Genomic DNA, 17847 nt, shown 5'->3' with positions numbered 1-17847 from the left:
TGTGGTCATGTATGGATGTGAGAGTTGGACTGTGAAGAAGGCTGAGCGCCAAAGAATTGATGTTTTTGAACTGTGGTGTTGGAGAAGACTCTTGAGAGTACCCTGGACTGCAAGGAGATCCAACCAGTCCATTCTGAAGGAGATCAGCGCTGGGATTTCTTTGGAAGGAATGATGCTGAAGCTGAAACTCCAGTACTTTGGCCACCTCATGTGAAGAGCTGACTCACTGGAAAAGACTCTGATGCTGGGAGGGATTGGGGGCAGGAGGAGAAGGAGACGACAGAGGATGAGATGGCTGGATGGCATCACTGACTCGATGGACGTGAGTCTGAGTGAACTCTGGGAGTTGGTGATGGACAGGGAGGCCTGGCATGCCGCGATTCATGGGGTCACAAAGAGTCGGACACGACTGAGCGACTGAACTGAACTTGGTGTGTATGAACCTTTTTTCAGAGAAAGAAAACTGGAAAACACACGATTTTTTTTTTTACAAAATCATAGTCTAGGGCTTTGGCTAAAAGACACTGAATAAGATGTTTAATTCTTATTTCTACTTGCTGGTCAATGGTGTGTGGAAACACACATATCCCAAGTGGCTGAGGAGGGAGTTCCACGCCAACACACAGGTGATGCGACTGGCCATGACACAGCACCCCTACTGCTCACCAGGCCTTCTCAGAAGCCACAGAACAACACACAGATGTGCCAGAGAGCAACTCCAAGCATCCTTCCCCTCACCTGCCATGGACCAGCCCGGAAAGCCCTGCTCGGGGACTCCAGATGTAGCCGGCATACATAGAACCCAGGAGAGGTACAGAGGCTGAGGTTTCTTTTTCCCTCTGATCCCAACACAAGTCTGGAAACACTTTTCTCTGGATAACATTTTCTTTCCGAATTAATTGACCTGTTTTAAGCCTTTCTCAGTATACAGCATGTTCTTTTTATTTTGGCCACACATGACGGCTTGTGGGGTCTCAGTTGCCCGACCAGGGATTGAACCCAGGTCCTTGGAGGTAAAAGCATAGAACCCTAACTGCTGGGAATTTCCTGTACAGCATATTCTTTTTTGTTTGTTTGTTTTTAAATTCAAACTTTTTATTTTGTATTGGGGTATAGTCAATTAACAATGTTGTGACAGTTTCAGGTAAACAGCAAAGGGACTCAGCCATGTCTGTACATGTATCTGTTCTCCCTATATCGCATACTCGTAAAAAGATCATTCCAATCAGCATGTCAGTCTGACTCTGTGATATGGGCCAGGACAGAAACCAAAGATGCTCTGGCCTGTTCTCAAATCACCAGTCCACTGTCAAGAGTGTTAACAGTTTCCTTCATTTCCTTATCACTTTGTTCCTCTTGAATGAACTGTTTTAAAACTCAGTGAGCCTGGAGCCTCAGGCCAAGAAACCAAAGGGGTAAGTGTTTTAGGAGAGAAAGGACCTCTTTTCCTTTGGGCATAGCATGCTCCCTTCTTCCTTACTTTATTCTCTGCCTGGTACATAACTATGCAATCAGCGCAAACTTGTTTGTCCCGTGTATGGGAAAGAGAGAGGGTGATGGTGTAAAGGTTGAAGGGCATTTACGTGACCCAGAGGAAAGTGAAAGTGAAAGTCACTCAGCTGTGTCCGACCCTTTGCGACCCCATGGTCTATACAGCCCATGGAATTCTCCAGGTCAGAAGACTGGAGTGGGTAGCCTTTTCCTTCTCCAGGGGATCTTCCCAACCCAGAGATCGAACCCAGGTCTCCCACATTGCAGGCGGATTCTTTACCAGCTGAGCCATAAGGGAAGCCTCAGGACCCAGAAAATTAAAAAAAAGAAAAAAAAGTGACCCAGATAATTAGAATTAATTCGTATCAAGATGCCTAAGGCACTGAATCAAAGGGCAGAATAGATCCTTTGAGGGAAAAAGGAACCTTTGAATTCCAGATGGAATAAGCTCTGGGACCGTTCAGCAGACCCTCAGTTCTTCTTTACTTTAGAGCTGCCACTGACTCTGTGAAAACAGTTGTTGTCGAGAAAAACATATTATGGTCTAAAAATACTAGGTTTGCTTTTACTCTTAATTCAAATGAACTGGGTTTTAGACCATTAATTATTCTAGAGATTTGAAGATACGCTATTTTAGTTTATCACTGAGATAATGCAGGTGACTATTTACCCAGGAGTACCATATCCTGAACTCCTGTGCTGTCAACAGAAATAAAAATACTAGAGACACTTCTTGCTGTTGGATACATGAAGAAAAGAACAGCCACCAGGTTCTAACCATTGGGAAGGCCATGGAATTTGGAAACGGGGAGGAAGCGGTCATAACTGAAAAGGGAACATTGCTCCAACAAGAATTCAGAGCACCTCTGCCAGGCAGAAGACTGCGGTGTCTTCCCCGTCATGTTAGATCTGGCCAAAGCATGAAGCACAAGCACCAACCAGCAGCCCTGCTAAAAACCAGTCAAGCTCCTTCAAGCTAAAGCCAATCAGTTAAAACCTTTATCCCAGTGTTTGTGGAGGAGCTTCGTCTGAAACCACATGAGAGGGAAGAGAATCTTCAAATAGGACCACCAAGGGGATGACCACCAGGCAGACAGGCTTATGATCGGGAAGCCACCTAAGCAGTAGAGGTGAAGAGTATGAATTCTGCCCGGCCGCCAGCATTTCAGCATCGTATCAGAGCACGTCGATGTGCCCTACAGGGGAGCTTCACTTAGCAAGGGGAGTGGGTAAAGCAGAGTGACGGGGAAATATTGCTTTTAAATGAATGAAATCAACACTAGAGATCAAAGTCTGATCTAGAATACAAATGGATACTTACGTTAACACCACGAGCCAGGCCACTGATGACCAACTGCTCTGCCTAAGAAGACTGGAGGGATTAACAAATACTACACACTCACTGGTTATCCAGGGGGGATCGTGTGTGTGTGTGTGTGTGTGTGTGTGTGTGTGTGTGTGTGTGTAAATATATAAATAAATATATGATAAGCAGGTAGTGATTGGAGAAATTAGAAATGTGTGCCATGGGATGGTAGATGATTAAATGGATATCACTTAGATGCTTCGCAGAGTTGGAGAACAGAGACACCCAGAAGCCTGTAAATGCATCGAAAGCAAGAAGCTCTCTTCTAACGGGCGTTCCTTCACCTGGAGTTTGGAACTGCACTCTCCTGTCACACCCTGCATCTACTGGGGCTTCCAAACAACCGCTCAGAGGAGACTTGCTGCTCAGGCATGTTGTTAACCGACCCACTAATGTGATCCTGTCTGAGCATGAAATGTCTGTCGGGACTCCTCCCAACTTGGCGAGCAAGTGGCAGAATGGGCTGGAGCTTGGGTCCCAGCTGTGGTCCTCCCTGTGCTGCGCTGTCAGGAGCCCCCGTAGTTAATCTTAATCTCTAATCTTTTTTTCTTTTTAAAATGTTTGGCCACAGCATGGCACGTGGGATCTTAGTTCCCCAGCCAGGGATTGAACCTGTGCCCTCTGCACCAGAAGGAAGAGTCTTAACCATTGTCATGGAAATCCCTTAATCCCTAATCTTAATGATGCTCTTTTCTGTTGTTCTATACTCTACATAGTAATACATCACACTTGTTTTTTCATCTGGCCTTTTCTTGACACTTCATTTTTATAATTAAAAAGAGAGGTCCTTGAAGGGAAAAATCCAGAAATAAACAAAAAAGGTCAAAAGCTTTATTCCTGCAACAGAATACCCAATTTGATATGCCAGAAATCTGACAATTCTCTAGTCATGCTCAAATTCCTCTTGGAGTCATTTAAAGAGGAGAGAGAGAAAGTAACTGTTTAGGGTCTCACCATTGCTATTCAGCGTTTTCATGATAACCTCCATCTGCGCAAATTCGTAGTTATAGTCTGGTTCTGAGGACGCTTCACTGGCCGCGTCCAGGTCGTGCTCCGGCGGGCCTGTCTCTTTCTCAAAGTCTTTCAACCAATCTCGCCGTTTCCTCTTGGGCAAATTAATCCTGTGGGGTTTTTGACCATTAGAGAAAATCAGTGTGTTTCACACTCAGGTAACAGAAAAGACATGTCAGTGAACATAATTGTGAGCACAAGGTGCTTACCTGAAGAAGTGGTTGTTTCCCCACAGGATTCGGTCCCCATGCCACAGCTGGGTGGTGCTGCACACGAGGGTGCCATTGACACAGGACCTGGGGGACACGACGTGGGGGGATGTGTCAGCTCAACAGTAAAGAGCAGAAAACGCCGACCCAGGGGCTCAAGAGGTAAGCGGGGGAGCTCTCTCTAATAGACATAAAGGGCCATGCAGTGTCCTTTATTATCTAAAATAATAATTATTTTAAATAAGGATCACTGCTGAATGATCCTTCTAAAAACTCAGTTTCTCATTCTCACTAGCCATGTGTCAATTCTCAAGAGCCCCACCTCAATGTGTGTGCACGCCTGCTCAGTTGCTAAGTCGTGTTCAACTATTTGCGACCCCACGGCCTGTAGCCCCGCCAGGCTCCTCTGTCCGTGGGATTTCCCAGGCGAGGATAATGGAGTGGGTTGCCAATTCCTACTCCAGGGGATCTTCCTGACTCAGGGACTGAATCTGTGTCTGCTGCATTGGCGGGTGGATTCTTTACAGCTGAGCCACCAGGAAAGCCCACACCACCTCGATAGTGGTGGTGAGACCTACCAAAATGGTCTCAGCGGACAGAGAACCTTTCCACGGTCTCACAAAGTTCTACTGAGCAGTGTTATTCTAGAATAAAACTAAAAACGGTTCCAGAGTAAATCAGAGAGAAATATAATAATATTTACTTCTTTTACTTATTACTTCTGTGATCATCTGCATCTTTAGATACACTATTCTAGGTGCTCGCTTATACACACACATACACACACACATATCATGCTCTTACTACAATAATATAAAAAAGAAAAAGTTATGGAAACTGGTTTGGCAATGTACCCAAGCCAAGAAATTAGCATAGAAGTAATTTCCACTTGGACACATGCCAGGGGTACATGGAGGAAGCAAATATAAAATCTCTTCGCAGGAAATTATGTAGCCTCATCCAGGCCACAAGACTCCTACAAACCGCTGAAGAGGAACAAATCTAAAAAATCACGAACTGCTTTAGGAAGCAAAGTTATCAGCAGATACAACAAACAGTTGGACTGAAGCCCCAACAACATCAAAGAAGAGCATTTCCAAATAAAGGCAATGAAATAAGTAAAAATAAAATTACTAAAGCATATAATGGAGTAAAAACAAAATTCTACCAATAGAGACCAGGCATATCTTAAAAAAGACTTCTTAGACTTCTACAAGTGAAAAACAGAGACACAGATTAACACTCAATAGACTGTAGTTAAGCAGCAGGTAAGACATGCGAAGAGAGACCTGCGGAAGATTCAGGGAAATAATGACTATCCCTTCACCTCACCTCCTTCTCTTGCTATGTCTCCAATCCCATTCCCATCTTCACAATCAAGATTCTCCACCCACTTCCTCACCTCCTAGTCTTCCTTGTTTACTTTCCTTCCATACCCACAACTGCCTGGTACCCAAACATCCACGGGCTGTTAATGTCTTCCTAACTGCTATGTCCCACAGAAGCTCTTTAGCTTCTATACTGACCTCTTCTTTAAATGTTCTCTTTTCTTGGATTCCATCATTGTACCTTGCCTATCTGACTCCCTGTCTCAGCCCCCTTCATGGATTATCTTCAGATCATCCCATAGACATTGGTTTAACGCTTCCACTATTCATTCTAGATCCACTTTCAAAACAGGCAACACATAACACCCAGCTGTGTATCTTTAGTGTAGGGTGTACAGTGCTAAATCCAACGTGCACCTGGAAATCTTCACACCGATATCCCAAGGACAGCTCAAACTCAAAATATCCCAAACTGAACTCATTACTACTCATTACCTATCATCCTGCAAGCCTCTTCCTCCTCTAATATACCTTTTCTTGATTTAGTAGCACCACTATTTACCTCATTTCTAAGACAGAAACTTAATAGTGCTGACTTCTTTTCCTTTACTGAGTTCCTATGCTGTCTCTGAGCATATCACTAAATCTTGCCAACTCTTACATAATTCTAAAATATATTTTGTTCTTCACTTCTTTTGCTACTGTGCATTCCCATGACAAGAGCATATTCTAAGTCCTGCAAACCCCACATACTTTTATAGTGATCATATTTGCAGGTTATAAAGATCACTTTAGAAGGAGCGCTTAGCTTCCTGTAAAATAACTGTTGTTTCTATACATCCTCCCCCACTAGGCTTTGAGTCACTATTCTTGGACATTCCCAGCACAGAGCCTAGAGCAAGTATACTGAATGAATGAACCACTGGCCTCAGGTCATAGGAAAGGAGGAGACTGAGCATGGTGGGAACGGAAGAAAAGTAGGGTAAAAAGACTTGGAGGTAAAATCAGGTACGAGGAAATCTCCTGAATAAGATCATTTTCAGATATAGAGTTGAAAGAGAAAGTGATTAAATTGTCACGTTGTGTGTGTGTGTGTGCATGTGTATATACACACGTAATTTTGTCAATTAAAAAAGTAGGAAAAAAACTCCAGAGCTTCTAATGGAGGGGTATAGCACAAAGTTCAATTTTATTTGAACTTGGAATAAATAAAAATTAAGGACTAGTATCACCTTATCATTAAATATGTTAACAATATATCACTTTAACATAAGACCTACAGATTTCATGAATCACGCATGTTGATGGTTTCAGTCTCAGGTTTTCATCACTTGGAAATGTATACGGCTGATATTAACAGAGTAATTTGACAAGAATGTCGTTTTCTTCATAAAAACGTATGTTCTGAATTATAATGCTGTGCGTTAATGAATATTGTTTTAAGACTTCATTTTATACATGCTTATAAAATAATGGAAGACATCATTTAGTAGAAAATAAAAAGTAAATATATTACCCTGTCAATTCTCAAATTTTTACATATTATAGCTTAGCTTAGGAATTCTTCATATAATGGGGTTATCTGATTTTAACTGCTTTTCATATAATGCATTATATGGGTAACAACTAACTTTATTCAATATTTATGTGTGTCAGGCACTGAGGGAAGTGATTTGTATGTTTTGTCTACCATTAGCCTAGGAGTCGGACACGACTGAGCGACTTCACTTTCACTTTTCACTTTCATGCATTGGAGAGGGAAATGGCAACCCACTCCAGTGTTCTTGCCTGGAGAATCCCAGGGACGGGGGTGCCTGGTGGGCTGCTGTCTATGGGGTCACACAGTCGGACACGACTGAAGTGACTTAGCAGCAGTAGCAGCCTTATTTATCACATGAGGGAATTGAAGATTAGATAAAAGAGGTATCTTATCTAAGATCACCCAGCTAGTAAAGGCAGAATCAGCCACGCCGAAGCTGGTGCTCTAAATTTTGCTTACACAGCTCTCTATAAGCAGAAAGCAAAAGCTACTGTGGCCTTAACTTTGATAACTGAACAAACAGAAAGGGGCAGTCTACTCCTGAAAATGAGGCACTTAAGCTATGTTAAGGTACTTTTATTTTTTTGTTCTTCTCTACCATCTCTTTATTTTTATTATTTTAAAATTAATTTTTATTGGAGTCTAGGGCTTCCCAGGTGGCTCAGCAGTAAAGAACCTGCCTGCCAATGCAGGAGACACAAGTTTAATCCCTGAGTCTGGAAGATCCCCTGGAGAAGGAAGTGGCAACCGAATACTCCAGTATTCTTGCCTGGAAAACTCCATGGACAGAGGCGCCTGGTGGGCTACAGTCTATGGGGTTTAAGGAGCTGGACAGGACTTAGCTACTCAATGACGACAATAGTTGCTTTACAATGTTCTGTTGGTTTCTGCTGTATGGCAAGGTAAATCAGCCATGTGGATACATATATCCCCTCTTCCTTGGACTGCCTTCCCATGTAGGTCCTCACAGAGCATTTAAGTAGAGCTCCCTGAGCTACGCGGTAGGCTCTCATTAGTTATCTATATGGTACTTTTCTTACCGTGCATTTTCTTTTGGAGTGAGGCTGACCTCTCCATCAGAGCCAATGTCGATCTCACAGTGCTCAGGCTGAATTCCTATCCCAAAGAGCTGGATGTCCTGAGAGGTGTCGGCACCTACCCTGGTGTGGTCCTGGTAACAGATTGTTCAAGACAGAAACACCTACACTTGCAGGTAACTCAGTAAAAGTTTATCACAGTCAATTTGAATAACCCAACAGACCACGGATAACAACATTAGGTGAACCAGACAGGAGATGCGAGATCTGGTGCATTGTAGGTCAAAAGCTTACCTTAACACTCTAAATTTAAAACATGTTTAAACACTATAGAAAAAAATACAAAACAAAACCCTAATCAACAGTGATTAGCTAATATTTTGGAACATAAAGAAGTCAGATTTGACAATAGAAAATCTTGAGCTCCAATTTTAACTTGATGACTGTTTATGTGACCATGGCCAAGCCATTTCATTCTAAGCCTGTCCCCCTCTCCTCCCGCAAAACCAAAACAGTATTATTATGATCTAATGAATAGGATTCTTTCTCAAGAATCACTTGAATTAACAGTGAAAGTCTTTGAGAAAAGCTATATAAATTCAAGAAACACTGAAAATAGTTTCATGGAGAATCATATTTTCAACTTTTAAAATGATAAACAAAAGTTGAGTTGCTAATACTAAATTACAGAGTATTCATGCCTGTGGGTTATACAGTGTACATGTTAGCATGATTCTTAAGTACTTCAAAACTCAGACATGTGAGGACTGTGATTCCTGCTGGTTGAGCCCAGTGTGCAGCCCCTTTGCCTGTTCTGTTGCTCTAAAAGTCATGCAGTCTCTGTGACAATAAAAAGACTTCCCTGTTCAACAGAGAAAGCGCAGTGCATGGTCTTTCAAAATCAAGAATTCAGAAACAATCCCTTACCGCTTCATCCTTTCCTAAATGAACAGATCTTAAGTCTGTGAGCGGACTCTCAGTAAGTCAGGGGCTATTTATGTCATATTTGTTTCTGGAAAAAGTAGAATAACAAGGATTCTAGAAGACTGAGGCTCCTTTCTTCACTTCAAGTTTATTCTCCACTGCATTCTGCATATTCACGAGGCAGCTCAGAATCCCTAACGAAGGAGTTTGACAACCGCTGCAGTGACTGCTGCAGTATGGTCAGTGACATGACCTTGAGGCCACAGGGCCAAACCCCAAAGCACACACCCATCTCCACACCTGAGGGTGATCATGGGACCAAGAGTTACTTCCTAAGGACGCAGGTTTAGAAGGGATGGATATGGAAGAATCCTAGGGAAAAACCCTAGCTGTGTAATTTCCCATCATAGTCTGCTTTAGGCTTGTGCTGACCTCAAGATCCCCTTAGGATTACTCAGACGCATAATGGTGACTCTCCAGAGCTTCTCAGAATCCTGTCGCCATAGCCAGAGATCACCCTGACACCCCTGGTGGCTCCCCCTGCCCCTCTGAAATCAGCCCAGCTAGGCAGCCCCAGTATAATATTGGTTGGTCCAGAAGTTTGTCGGGGGTCTTTCCATAACATCTTATGGAAAAGATGTTTGGCCAACCCAAACTTTTTGGCTGACGCAATACAAAACAGCTAGTTCTCGCTCAGTGGTAACTCGACTGAACTACCATTCCTCTTACTTTTAATGAGAGCTAAGCTGGATACAAAAAGCAAGATCATGGGGACAGGTACCCAGACCCAAGTGGGATCGTACATGAAGGAATCAGGATGGCGGCTATCTGCTCATATACTTCTTACCTTTAAATAATAAACCAGAAGTTCGTTGAGAGCAGGGTCTGCATTCAGGTTGACCAAGTAGCACTTGTCATCTCCTACTTTGATACCAGAAGTCTCCAGGGAGATCCCCATGCTTTCAAGTTGCCGCTGCCTCTCCTGTGCAGAGACACACAAAAGCAGGAAAGCTCTGTGTGTTGCTCGAGTCAGGAGATGTACCAATGGAAAGTCACTATTTCTGGGGACAACGCCAGTGAAACAACACATTCTACTCAGCTCAACCAAGTTTCTGAGCGTCTAAGACATGTGACATCTTGTGTCAGTGTCACAGGAGCACCAGGGGTGAACCAGGTACCGGCCCGCCCTTAAGGGGCTTCCAGTCCAGTGGAGGGGATGAGACCACAGGGCTAGAGATGAAAGAGGAGAGCCCCGAGCCTCTGAAGAGGAACACCGTGCTGTGGGACTTCAAAGGACGGAGATTGCGATGGGTTAAGAGTCCAGGAAAGGCTTCAGGAAGAGAATACATTTGAGATGGTTCTTGAGGCACAAGAAGAATTTCAAGAGGAAGAAACGGAGGAGTTGCAAGGTAAGGGCAGAGGGAAGTACGGTGAGGACTCAGGATGCGGTGGATGAACGCAGGTGTCAAGAACCCCTAGTCCAAGGACCCCACGTATAACACAGGGAGCGCTGCTCAATGTTATGGGCAGTCTGGAGAGGAGGGGAGTTGGGGGAAAATGGATACGTGTATAAGTATGGCTGAGTTGCTCTGCTGTGCACCCAAAACTGTCACAACATTGTTAATCGGCTAGACTTCAATGTAAAATAAAAAGTTAAAAAAAGAAAAGAATCCCTAGTCAATGTGGGAAAGTAGTGGGAGATGGGGCTGGAAGAGCAGGCCTCTCCTTTTTGCAGAGGGCCTTGAATTCATTCGGGCTTCCCTGGTGGCTCAGAGGTTAAAGCGTCTGCCTCTAATCCGGGAGACCTGGGTTCGATCCCTGGGTCAGGAAGATCCCCTGGAGAAGGCAATGGCAACCCACCCCAGTATTCTTGCCTGGAGAATCCCATGGACGGAGGAGCCTGGTGGGCTACAGTCCATGGGGTCACAAAGAGTCGGACACCACTGAACGACTTAACTTTCACTTTCACTTTGAATTCATTCAAGTTATTCATGAAATGTTTTTTGTGTTAGGTACTAACCTAGGGCTGGGAATACAAGAGCAAACAAAACATAGTTACTTCTTTCACCAAAAATTATATTCTAGTGGAAGGACACAGACCATAACAAAATAGACAGGTAAAATACAGAATTTCCTAAGGTGATATGTGCTATGAAGAAAAATAAAGCCAAGTAGGAGTTACAGAAAGTTAGGTGTGTGCTTGTGATATCTAAAAAAACATATAAGCAGAAGGCTGGCCCAGGTTCCAGTTACTGATTTCCAGCTACCTGATTGGGATGGTTCAATACTTACAAGTGGTCAGTGAGATGAAAATGTCATAAAATGCACAGTGTAGAATTCACATCTCATGCATACAGACACTCACACATGTGTGCATGCTCAGTCCTTGCTTTTTATCTCAAATAAATTTCATAACAGCATTTTCTAATGAGCCAAAGAATCAAACACATTGAAAAGCCTATGATGTGCTGCTGCTGCTAAGTCACTTCAGTTGTGTCTGACTCTGTGTGACCCCATAGACCGCAGCCCACCAGGCTCCCCCGTCCCTGGGATTCTCCAGGCAAGAACACTGGAGTGGGTTGCCATTTCCCTCTCCAATGCATGAAAGTGAAAAGTGAAAGTGAAGTCGCTCAGTCGTGTCGGACTCTTCACAACCCCATGGACTGCAGCCCACCAGGCTCCTCCATCCATGGGATTTTCCAGGCAAGAGTACTATTATAAATTCTCTGCCAATGCTTTGCCAGGTGATCTGAAATCACAGATTTTTGTTTAAAATGTGAAAAGCAGGACACATTAAAGATGATTCCTATACCATGCCTGCACAAATTTTGAACTCTCTTCTAGCAAACACAGGGACCAAGTAGTAATTGATACAAGACAATGAAGTCAGTGTCTAAAAATGGATTTTTGTAGGCTCTAGTTCAGTAGAAAAAGCTCCTTAAGGCTTTTTTTTTTTTTTCCTGGCTGTCTTTTTTTTTTTCTGGCTGTCTCGGGTCTTAGTTACAGCGTGCAGGATTTTCAATTGCAGCACGCAGGGTCTAGTTCCCTGACCAGGAATTGAATCCGTGTTCCTGCATTGGGAGCACAGAGTCTTACTCAACGGACCACTAGTGAAATCCCCTTAGGATTCTTTGAGGATGACAAGTCGTTTTACAGAAAAGATGGCAAATGAAGAAGAATCACTGTAGCACAGGGAACGATACTCGATATCCTGTGTGATAAGCCATAATGGAAAAAAAAATTTTTTTAAAGAATGTCTATATGTGTATAACTGAGTCACTTTGCTATATGGCACAACACTCTATGTCAACTGTACTTCCCAAAAAAAAAAAAAAATCACGGTATTTTAGGCCCGGGTTATTAAGCTACCTGTGCAATTTCTTCTGTTTTCCTGAGCTTCTCTTCCCAAGTCACTGTTAGCTCTTTTATCAGCTTTTCAGACTCTTCCAGCTTCTCTTTCAGTTCAGGGGCCTTCATAGCCTTTAAAATGAAAGCAGAGATATCTGATTTTCTCATTTGTTCCAGCATTATGTACAAGACAATCCCTTATTGTCCTTCTTAAGAGGTTATCAACTGTCTGTTGGAAGCAATTAAGCCACACTCTGTCAGGGGGGTTTTTAGATCTTTATTAATCAAATGATGTGAAAGAATAAATGGCTGCTCTTCTTAAAGCCAGAAAAAAGGAATTCCAGTACCCTGAATTAAAGTGATATAAATCGTCCCAGAGTAATTTTATCCATCATACTTAAATTTCACATTTAAAGACCTCAAAAATGCTAAAGTTCACCTTCAAAATAGCAAAGTATGAGAACAAATTACTTGACTAGATTTGTTTTTCAATAAAACAAAGACCAACACACATCACTAATAAACACATCCCAGTTATATTAACCTACCAGCAAAGGTAGAGACTCTTCTCAACCATTTTAAAATTTGAGTCTGGGCCATTTGAACTACTTTTCTTACTGATGGTAATAAACTTAGCATGCTTATTACTCACTTGGAAATAGGACATCTGGTTAAAAAGGCAGTAATTTCCCTCTGAGTTTGCTCAGTGAGAATAATTAAGAGGTCTAAATATAGACATGCAGCTTAAGAAATCTCAGGGGGCCTTTCCTTGGCCCCCATATGTTTTTATGACACTCTGTAGTAACATGAAACATGAGGCTCTGCAAAGGATAACCCTACAAACAAGAAAGATGGCAGAACTCGGACTGGAAGCTGAAGTGGCAATGATGTGGGTCTGGCTGAGGATGTTGTTAACTGTGTCTCACTGTGTTAACAGAACCTGAGAGTGACATTCAGTGCTGGGTCCAAGGGGACACACATGAAAATTCTATGTGAAGTCTAAGCATCAAAGAATTGATGCTTTTGAACTGTGGTGCTGGAGAAGACTCTTGAGAGTCCCTTGGACAGCAGGGAGATCAAATCAGTCAATCCTAAAGGAAATCAACCCGAATATTCACTGGAAGGACTCATGCTGAAGCTGAAGCTCCAGTACTTTGGCCACTTGATGCAAAGAGCCGACTCATTAGAAAAGATCCTGATGCTGGGGAAAGATTGAAGGCAGGAGGAGCCAGGGACAACAAAGGATGAGATGGTTGGATGGCATCACTGACTCAATGGATGTGAGTTTAAGCAAACTCCAGGAGATAGCGAAGGACAGGGAAGCCTGGCATGCCACAGTCCATGGAGTTGCAAAGAGTCAAACACGACTGAGCTATGACGTGAACCTGCTGTGGTTCCTCTGGTCTACCCCTTTGGCCAGGCACTGTTCTGGCTACCAGGCCTGGATTACAGGGTCACAGCAGAAATGCAGATTCAGAGACAGGAGGGAGGACAGAGATGATCCACCTACAGACAAACTCCAGAGTCATCACGCTCCTCCGAGGAACGACTCTCATCACAGTTTATCAGCATTTTAATTTTCCAAGTGTTCTACCACCCTGCTTGGCATCAATGAAAAACAAATTAAGCTTGAGGCACTCAGTGATGATTAGAATGATAATAAAAAAGAGCACCATTTATTGAGCACTTCGCATGGGCAACCCATTGTGCTAAGTGCTTTCCAGTATCGCTGTTGTACTAGGGATAAACACAATTAATAAAACATGCTTCCTGCACTTGAGGAACCGGTGGCCCAGAAGAGGAGAAAGACATGTAAGCAAACAGTTACAATGCAGCTCCATGATCAGCAGTAGGTAGAATCTTCAGGTCCCTAGCTCTGACCTCCCTTTGTTTGTGGGGTCAGAAGACAGCAGTAGGAAGGAAGGTGAACTCAGAAGCCTGGGGTACATACCCGAGTCCTGGCAGGCAGAAGCATGTAACCGAAGTTGAGGCACTTGGCCCCCATCTAGTGCAGTGAGACAGTGCCTCCCCTGGCAACAGCTATTGGGAAGTGGGTATGATTATGAAGTCTGGGTAAAGCCAAGGAAAGATGGTAACAATGTAAATATGATTTGGTTCCCTGTCAGGAGCTGATACAAATGAACCAAATACAAAATGAATTACTCCTAATGCTAATTATTCTTGACTACCTTGTCTGCCCGACTTAATAACGAGATGATACAGAGCTAACCTCTCTGAAAATGGCAAGGCCACGTGGAAGTTGTCATCTACAATGTTAATCAAAGCAGCATCTTTGGGTCTTAGGATTTCACACTGGAAGAGTGTGAAGGGCCAACTGACTGCCTGAAACAGTCAGGCAGTGGCAGCAAGTCTCTTAACTGTCTGCTTCCTCGACTGTCAGTGCCTGGGATGCAGCCTTGCATTTCATGTTCGTTGTCCTCCCCATGCTTAGCACGGAGAAGATGCTCATCGGCTCAGCACTGCTGAAGGACATGAGGGGAGCTGAACTGCGAGCGAGCTCATCTTCAACACTCAGATACCAGGAGCCAGGGAGCCGGATCACAGGGAGTGCTGGGCTCACCATACCTCAGCCTGTGAGAGCTGCTCCCTCAGTTTCTCCACCTCTTCCCGCAGTTCCCGGATGACCTTCGCGTTGGGATCCTCATTCACGACGGCATGGTTAACGATCCTTTTGGCCCGATCTGCGTATCTCAGCGTGGAGAGGGTCTCTTCGTAGTTGTCTGCTGCTGGGCTAATGGTGGCGATCATGGAGGTCTGGCTGTTGCCCCCCAGATTGTCCTGCAACATATTTCAAATAGCATCTTAGAAACAGGGCCTGTTCCAGGCACAACGCAAGAGGGAAGTGGCAAATGTGTGCAGATGACCTTCTCTGTGAAAAGAACCTGATGTGGAAACGGGCTTGTATTTCACAAAAAATTTTGTGACAAGAGAACGGTGATCTCTCTCTATTCACATCAAAGCACAATGCCTGTCAAACAGCCTTACAATGGAAAAATGGCAATGGGAATGAGTCTTTGTCCTTGCGTGTTTAGGGATCATAGTAACACTACTGTCAGAAGTTCGCTGTGTTGTCTTTGGTTAGCTTTGCACACATCTCTCAGCTGTCACCACTGAAACAGCCAATTTCTAGTTGGAAAAGAACACGAGAGCAATAAATTACCTTAAGCAGCCAAGTGAGGACTGAGTCGCGATAAGGCACAAATTTGTTTTTACCCTTGCCAGCTGCCTGGTCAGCCAGCGATGAGATAACCAACCCCAAGGTTGTAAGTGATCTGCCAAGAGAAAAAGAAAAAAATTAGTTTTATGGAGAATTTATTTTGTTTATATAATAATCCTTCCAGGTACTAAGTATAAAATTATGCAAAACAGTAAGTCCTTAAAGTTGATCTCATCAAGTCTTCATTCGTGGAGAAGCTGAGAAAATGAAAAACAAAAAGTAACTCCTTTAGTTTAAAAGAATGAATTTAGAATCCCTGTAGAATCTATTTTGTTCAAGAGACAGGAGTTGTGAAACATTTCAGAACCTGGAAACATACATTTAAAAGATTCCTCAAGAGAATTATAATTTACTCTGAATATTATGTTTAAAGTCTCAACCATCTGCTCTTTTGAGTCTAACCAGGACTACTCTGGCCTCTGATTTTCTAGGAGTAACCACGTAACTTGTAAAGCATACTTCCATCACAGGTTACAAGGTATATCCTGTTCATCTGCTTAAAGCTGGCAAGCTTTTTTCAATGTGGAGTTACCACAGTTTAACAAAAACAAAGAACCACCCAAACAGAATCCTGGAAGCCTTCCCAGGCCTACTGAGTCACAACCAGTTAAAGGTATCTCCAGGCGATTCACGTGCACATTAAATTTTGAGAAGCGCTGGCTGAACAATACCCAAAGTGATACATACATTCAGCTGCCAGACCTATGAGTCTCAAAATGGTGCTGGGACCAGCAGCATAACATGACCTGAGACCTTGTTAGAAACACACTATCTCCAGACCCATGCAGACTGAGTCAGGAAACTGAGCTTCAACAAGCCTTCCAGAAGATTCTAATGCAAGTAGAGTCTGAGAACCACTGGTGTAGGCTAATGAACTTCCCTTGGTGGAAGTGAAAGTGTTAGTCACTCAGTTGTGTCCAACTCTGTGACCCCATGGACTGTAGCCCACCATGCTCCTCTATCCATGGGCTTCTCCAGGCAAGAATACTGGATCGGGTTGCTGTGCCCTCCTCCAGGGGATCTTCCTGACCCAGGGCTCAAACCCACCTCTCTTATGTCTCCTGCATTGGCAGGCAGGTTCTCTACCACCTGCGCCACCTGGGAACCTCCACTGGTGGTTAATACATATTCTCTGTACTTGGAAAAAAGATCACCATGGAAACAACAGATTGTGGTGTTGAAGAATGAAGGACAGCCTCATATCATAGTTAAGTATTAACTGTTCTTTTAAAAGAAATCAACTGGACTCCAAGTTTAGCAGCCAGAAAAGATCAGTCTCAGGACATCTCTCGGGACTGCTAGGAAGGTAACATGATACCACAAAGACAAAAGGTTTTGTAAATGATGAAAAAATTAAATGCTATTACTTATTTATAAAAACCAGGAAGATCAGCAGGCGACTAGAGGTTAGCAAGTGAACGACAACACAGCTTTCTTCCTAACGTTAACAGTAGATTTCCATTAAATAAGCTGAAGGGAGTAAAACTGTATTTCCCACAAAATAACATTCCCCAAAGGTGAGTCACTGGAGAAGTCACTGAAATACAAAGCAATGCAGAAAATGAGCCAGAATTTTAATAACTAACAGCCGTTACTGCTAAGTGACATAAAGATGTACATCATAATTGACAAATTTAACAGTTAAACAAATCCACCCCAAGAGAAACAAAAACATATGTCCATACAAAAACTTGCATAAGAATTTCATAGCAGTGATAGTCACAACAGCCAAAAGTGTGGAACCAGCTCAAATGTCCACTGAATAATGAAGGGAAGAATAAAATGCGATATGTCCTTGCAGTGGAGTAGTATTCAGCTGTATGAGAGGAATGACGTTCTGACACGTGCGATAACATGAAGAACCTTGAAAATGTAAGAGAAAGAAGCCAAACAAAAAAAGCCACTGTCCTGGGTTATACAGTGCTCCCCACCATCCAATTCATGTCCAGCAGAGCCTCAGGTGTGTCCTCTTTTGAAAATAAGGTCCTTGCATAGTTATTGGGTTAGCCAGAAAGTTCATTCAATTAGTGACTACGTTGTTAAATAAAGTTCTTGGTGAAAATGTCTTTTACTTTTCTTAAAGCTGAATGAGGAACTTCCCTAGTAGTACAGTGGATGAGAATCTGCCTGCCAATGCAGGGGACATGGGTTCAATCCCTGGTCCAGGAAGGGAGGTCCCCAACCAATGGCTAATAATTTTAAGAAAGAAAAATGTGCATGACCTATATGAAATAGAGGAAAAAAGAGTTCAATATAAGGCAAAAACATGTTTCTGGCTAGATAAAGAATATAGGGCATTTTTCACATTTTGCAACTATTGAAATGGAATTCTCATTTGGAAGCAATCCTTTGGAC

The 17847-nt window shown here is 43.1% G+C and overlaps 1 protein-coding gene across 9 annotated transcripts in view; it reads right to left on the bottom strand.

Moving 5' to 3' along the window:
* The window catches only part of KIF13A (kinesin family member 13A), a 202693-nt gene that overhangs the window by 48971 nt on the left and 135875 nt on the right, over positions 1-17847 (bottom strand). For 5 of the 9 annotated variants that reach the window (XM_059880651.1, XM_010818549.4, XM_010818550.4 and 2 more), the window contains exons 10-17: positions 15436-15547; positions 14841-15053; positions 12276-12386; positions 9754-9888; positions 7986-8116; positions 4078-4164; positions 3812-3978; positions 2489-2608 (exon numbers count right to left, since the gene is read on the bottom strand). In XM_059880651.1, coding sequence (XP_059736634.1) covers positions 2489-2608; positions 3812-3978; positions 4078-4164; positions 7986-8116; positions 9754-9888; positions 12276-12386; positions 14841-15053; positions 15436-15547 — 1076 coding nt within the window. The remainder of the gene's footprint in view (positions 1-2488; positions 2609-3811; positions 3979-4077; positions 4165-7985; positions 8117-9753; positions 9889-12275; positions 12387-14840; positions 15054-15435; positions 15548-17847) is intronic. The other 4 variants (XM_059880652.1, XM_024983945.2, XM_024983946.2 and 1 more) reach the window with 1 other exon arrangement.

Source organism: Bos taurus, chromosome 23, assembly GCF_002263795.3.
Source record: "Bos taurus isolate L1 Dominette 01449 registration number 42190680 breed Hereford chromosome 23, ARS-UCD2.0, whole genome shotgun sequence".
Classification (NCBI taxonomy): Eukaryota; Metazoa; Chordata; class Mammalia; order Artiodactyla; family Bovidae; genus Bos; species Bos taurus.
Note: the sequence above shows the minus strand (reverse complement) of the source record. Positions and strands in the feature narration are given on the sequence as shown.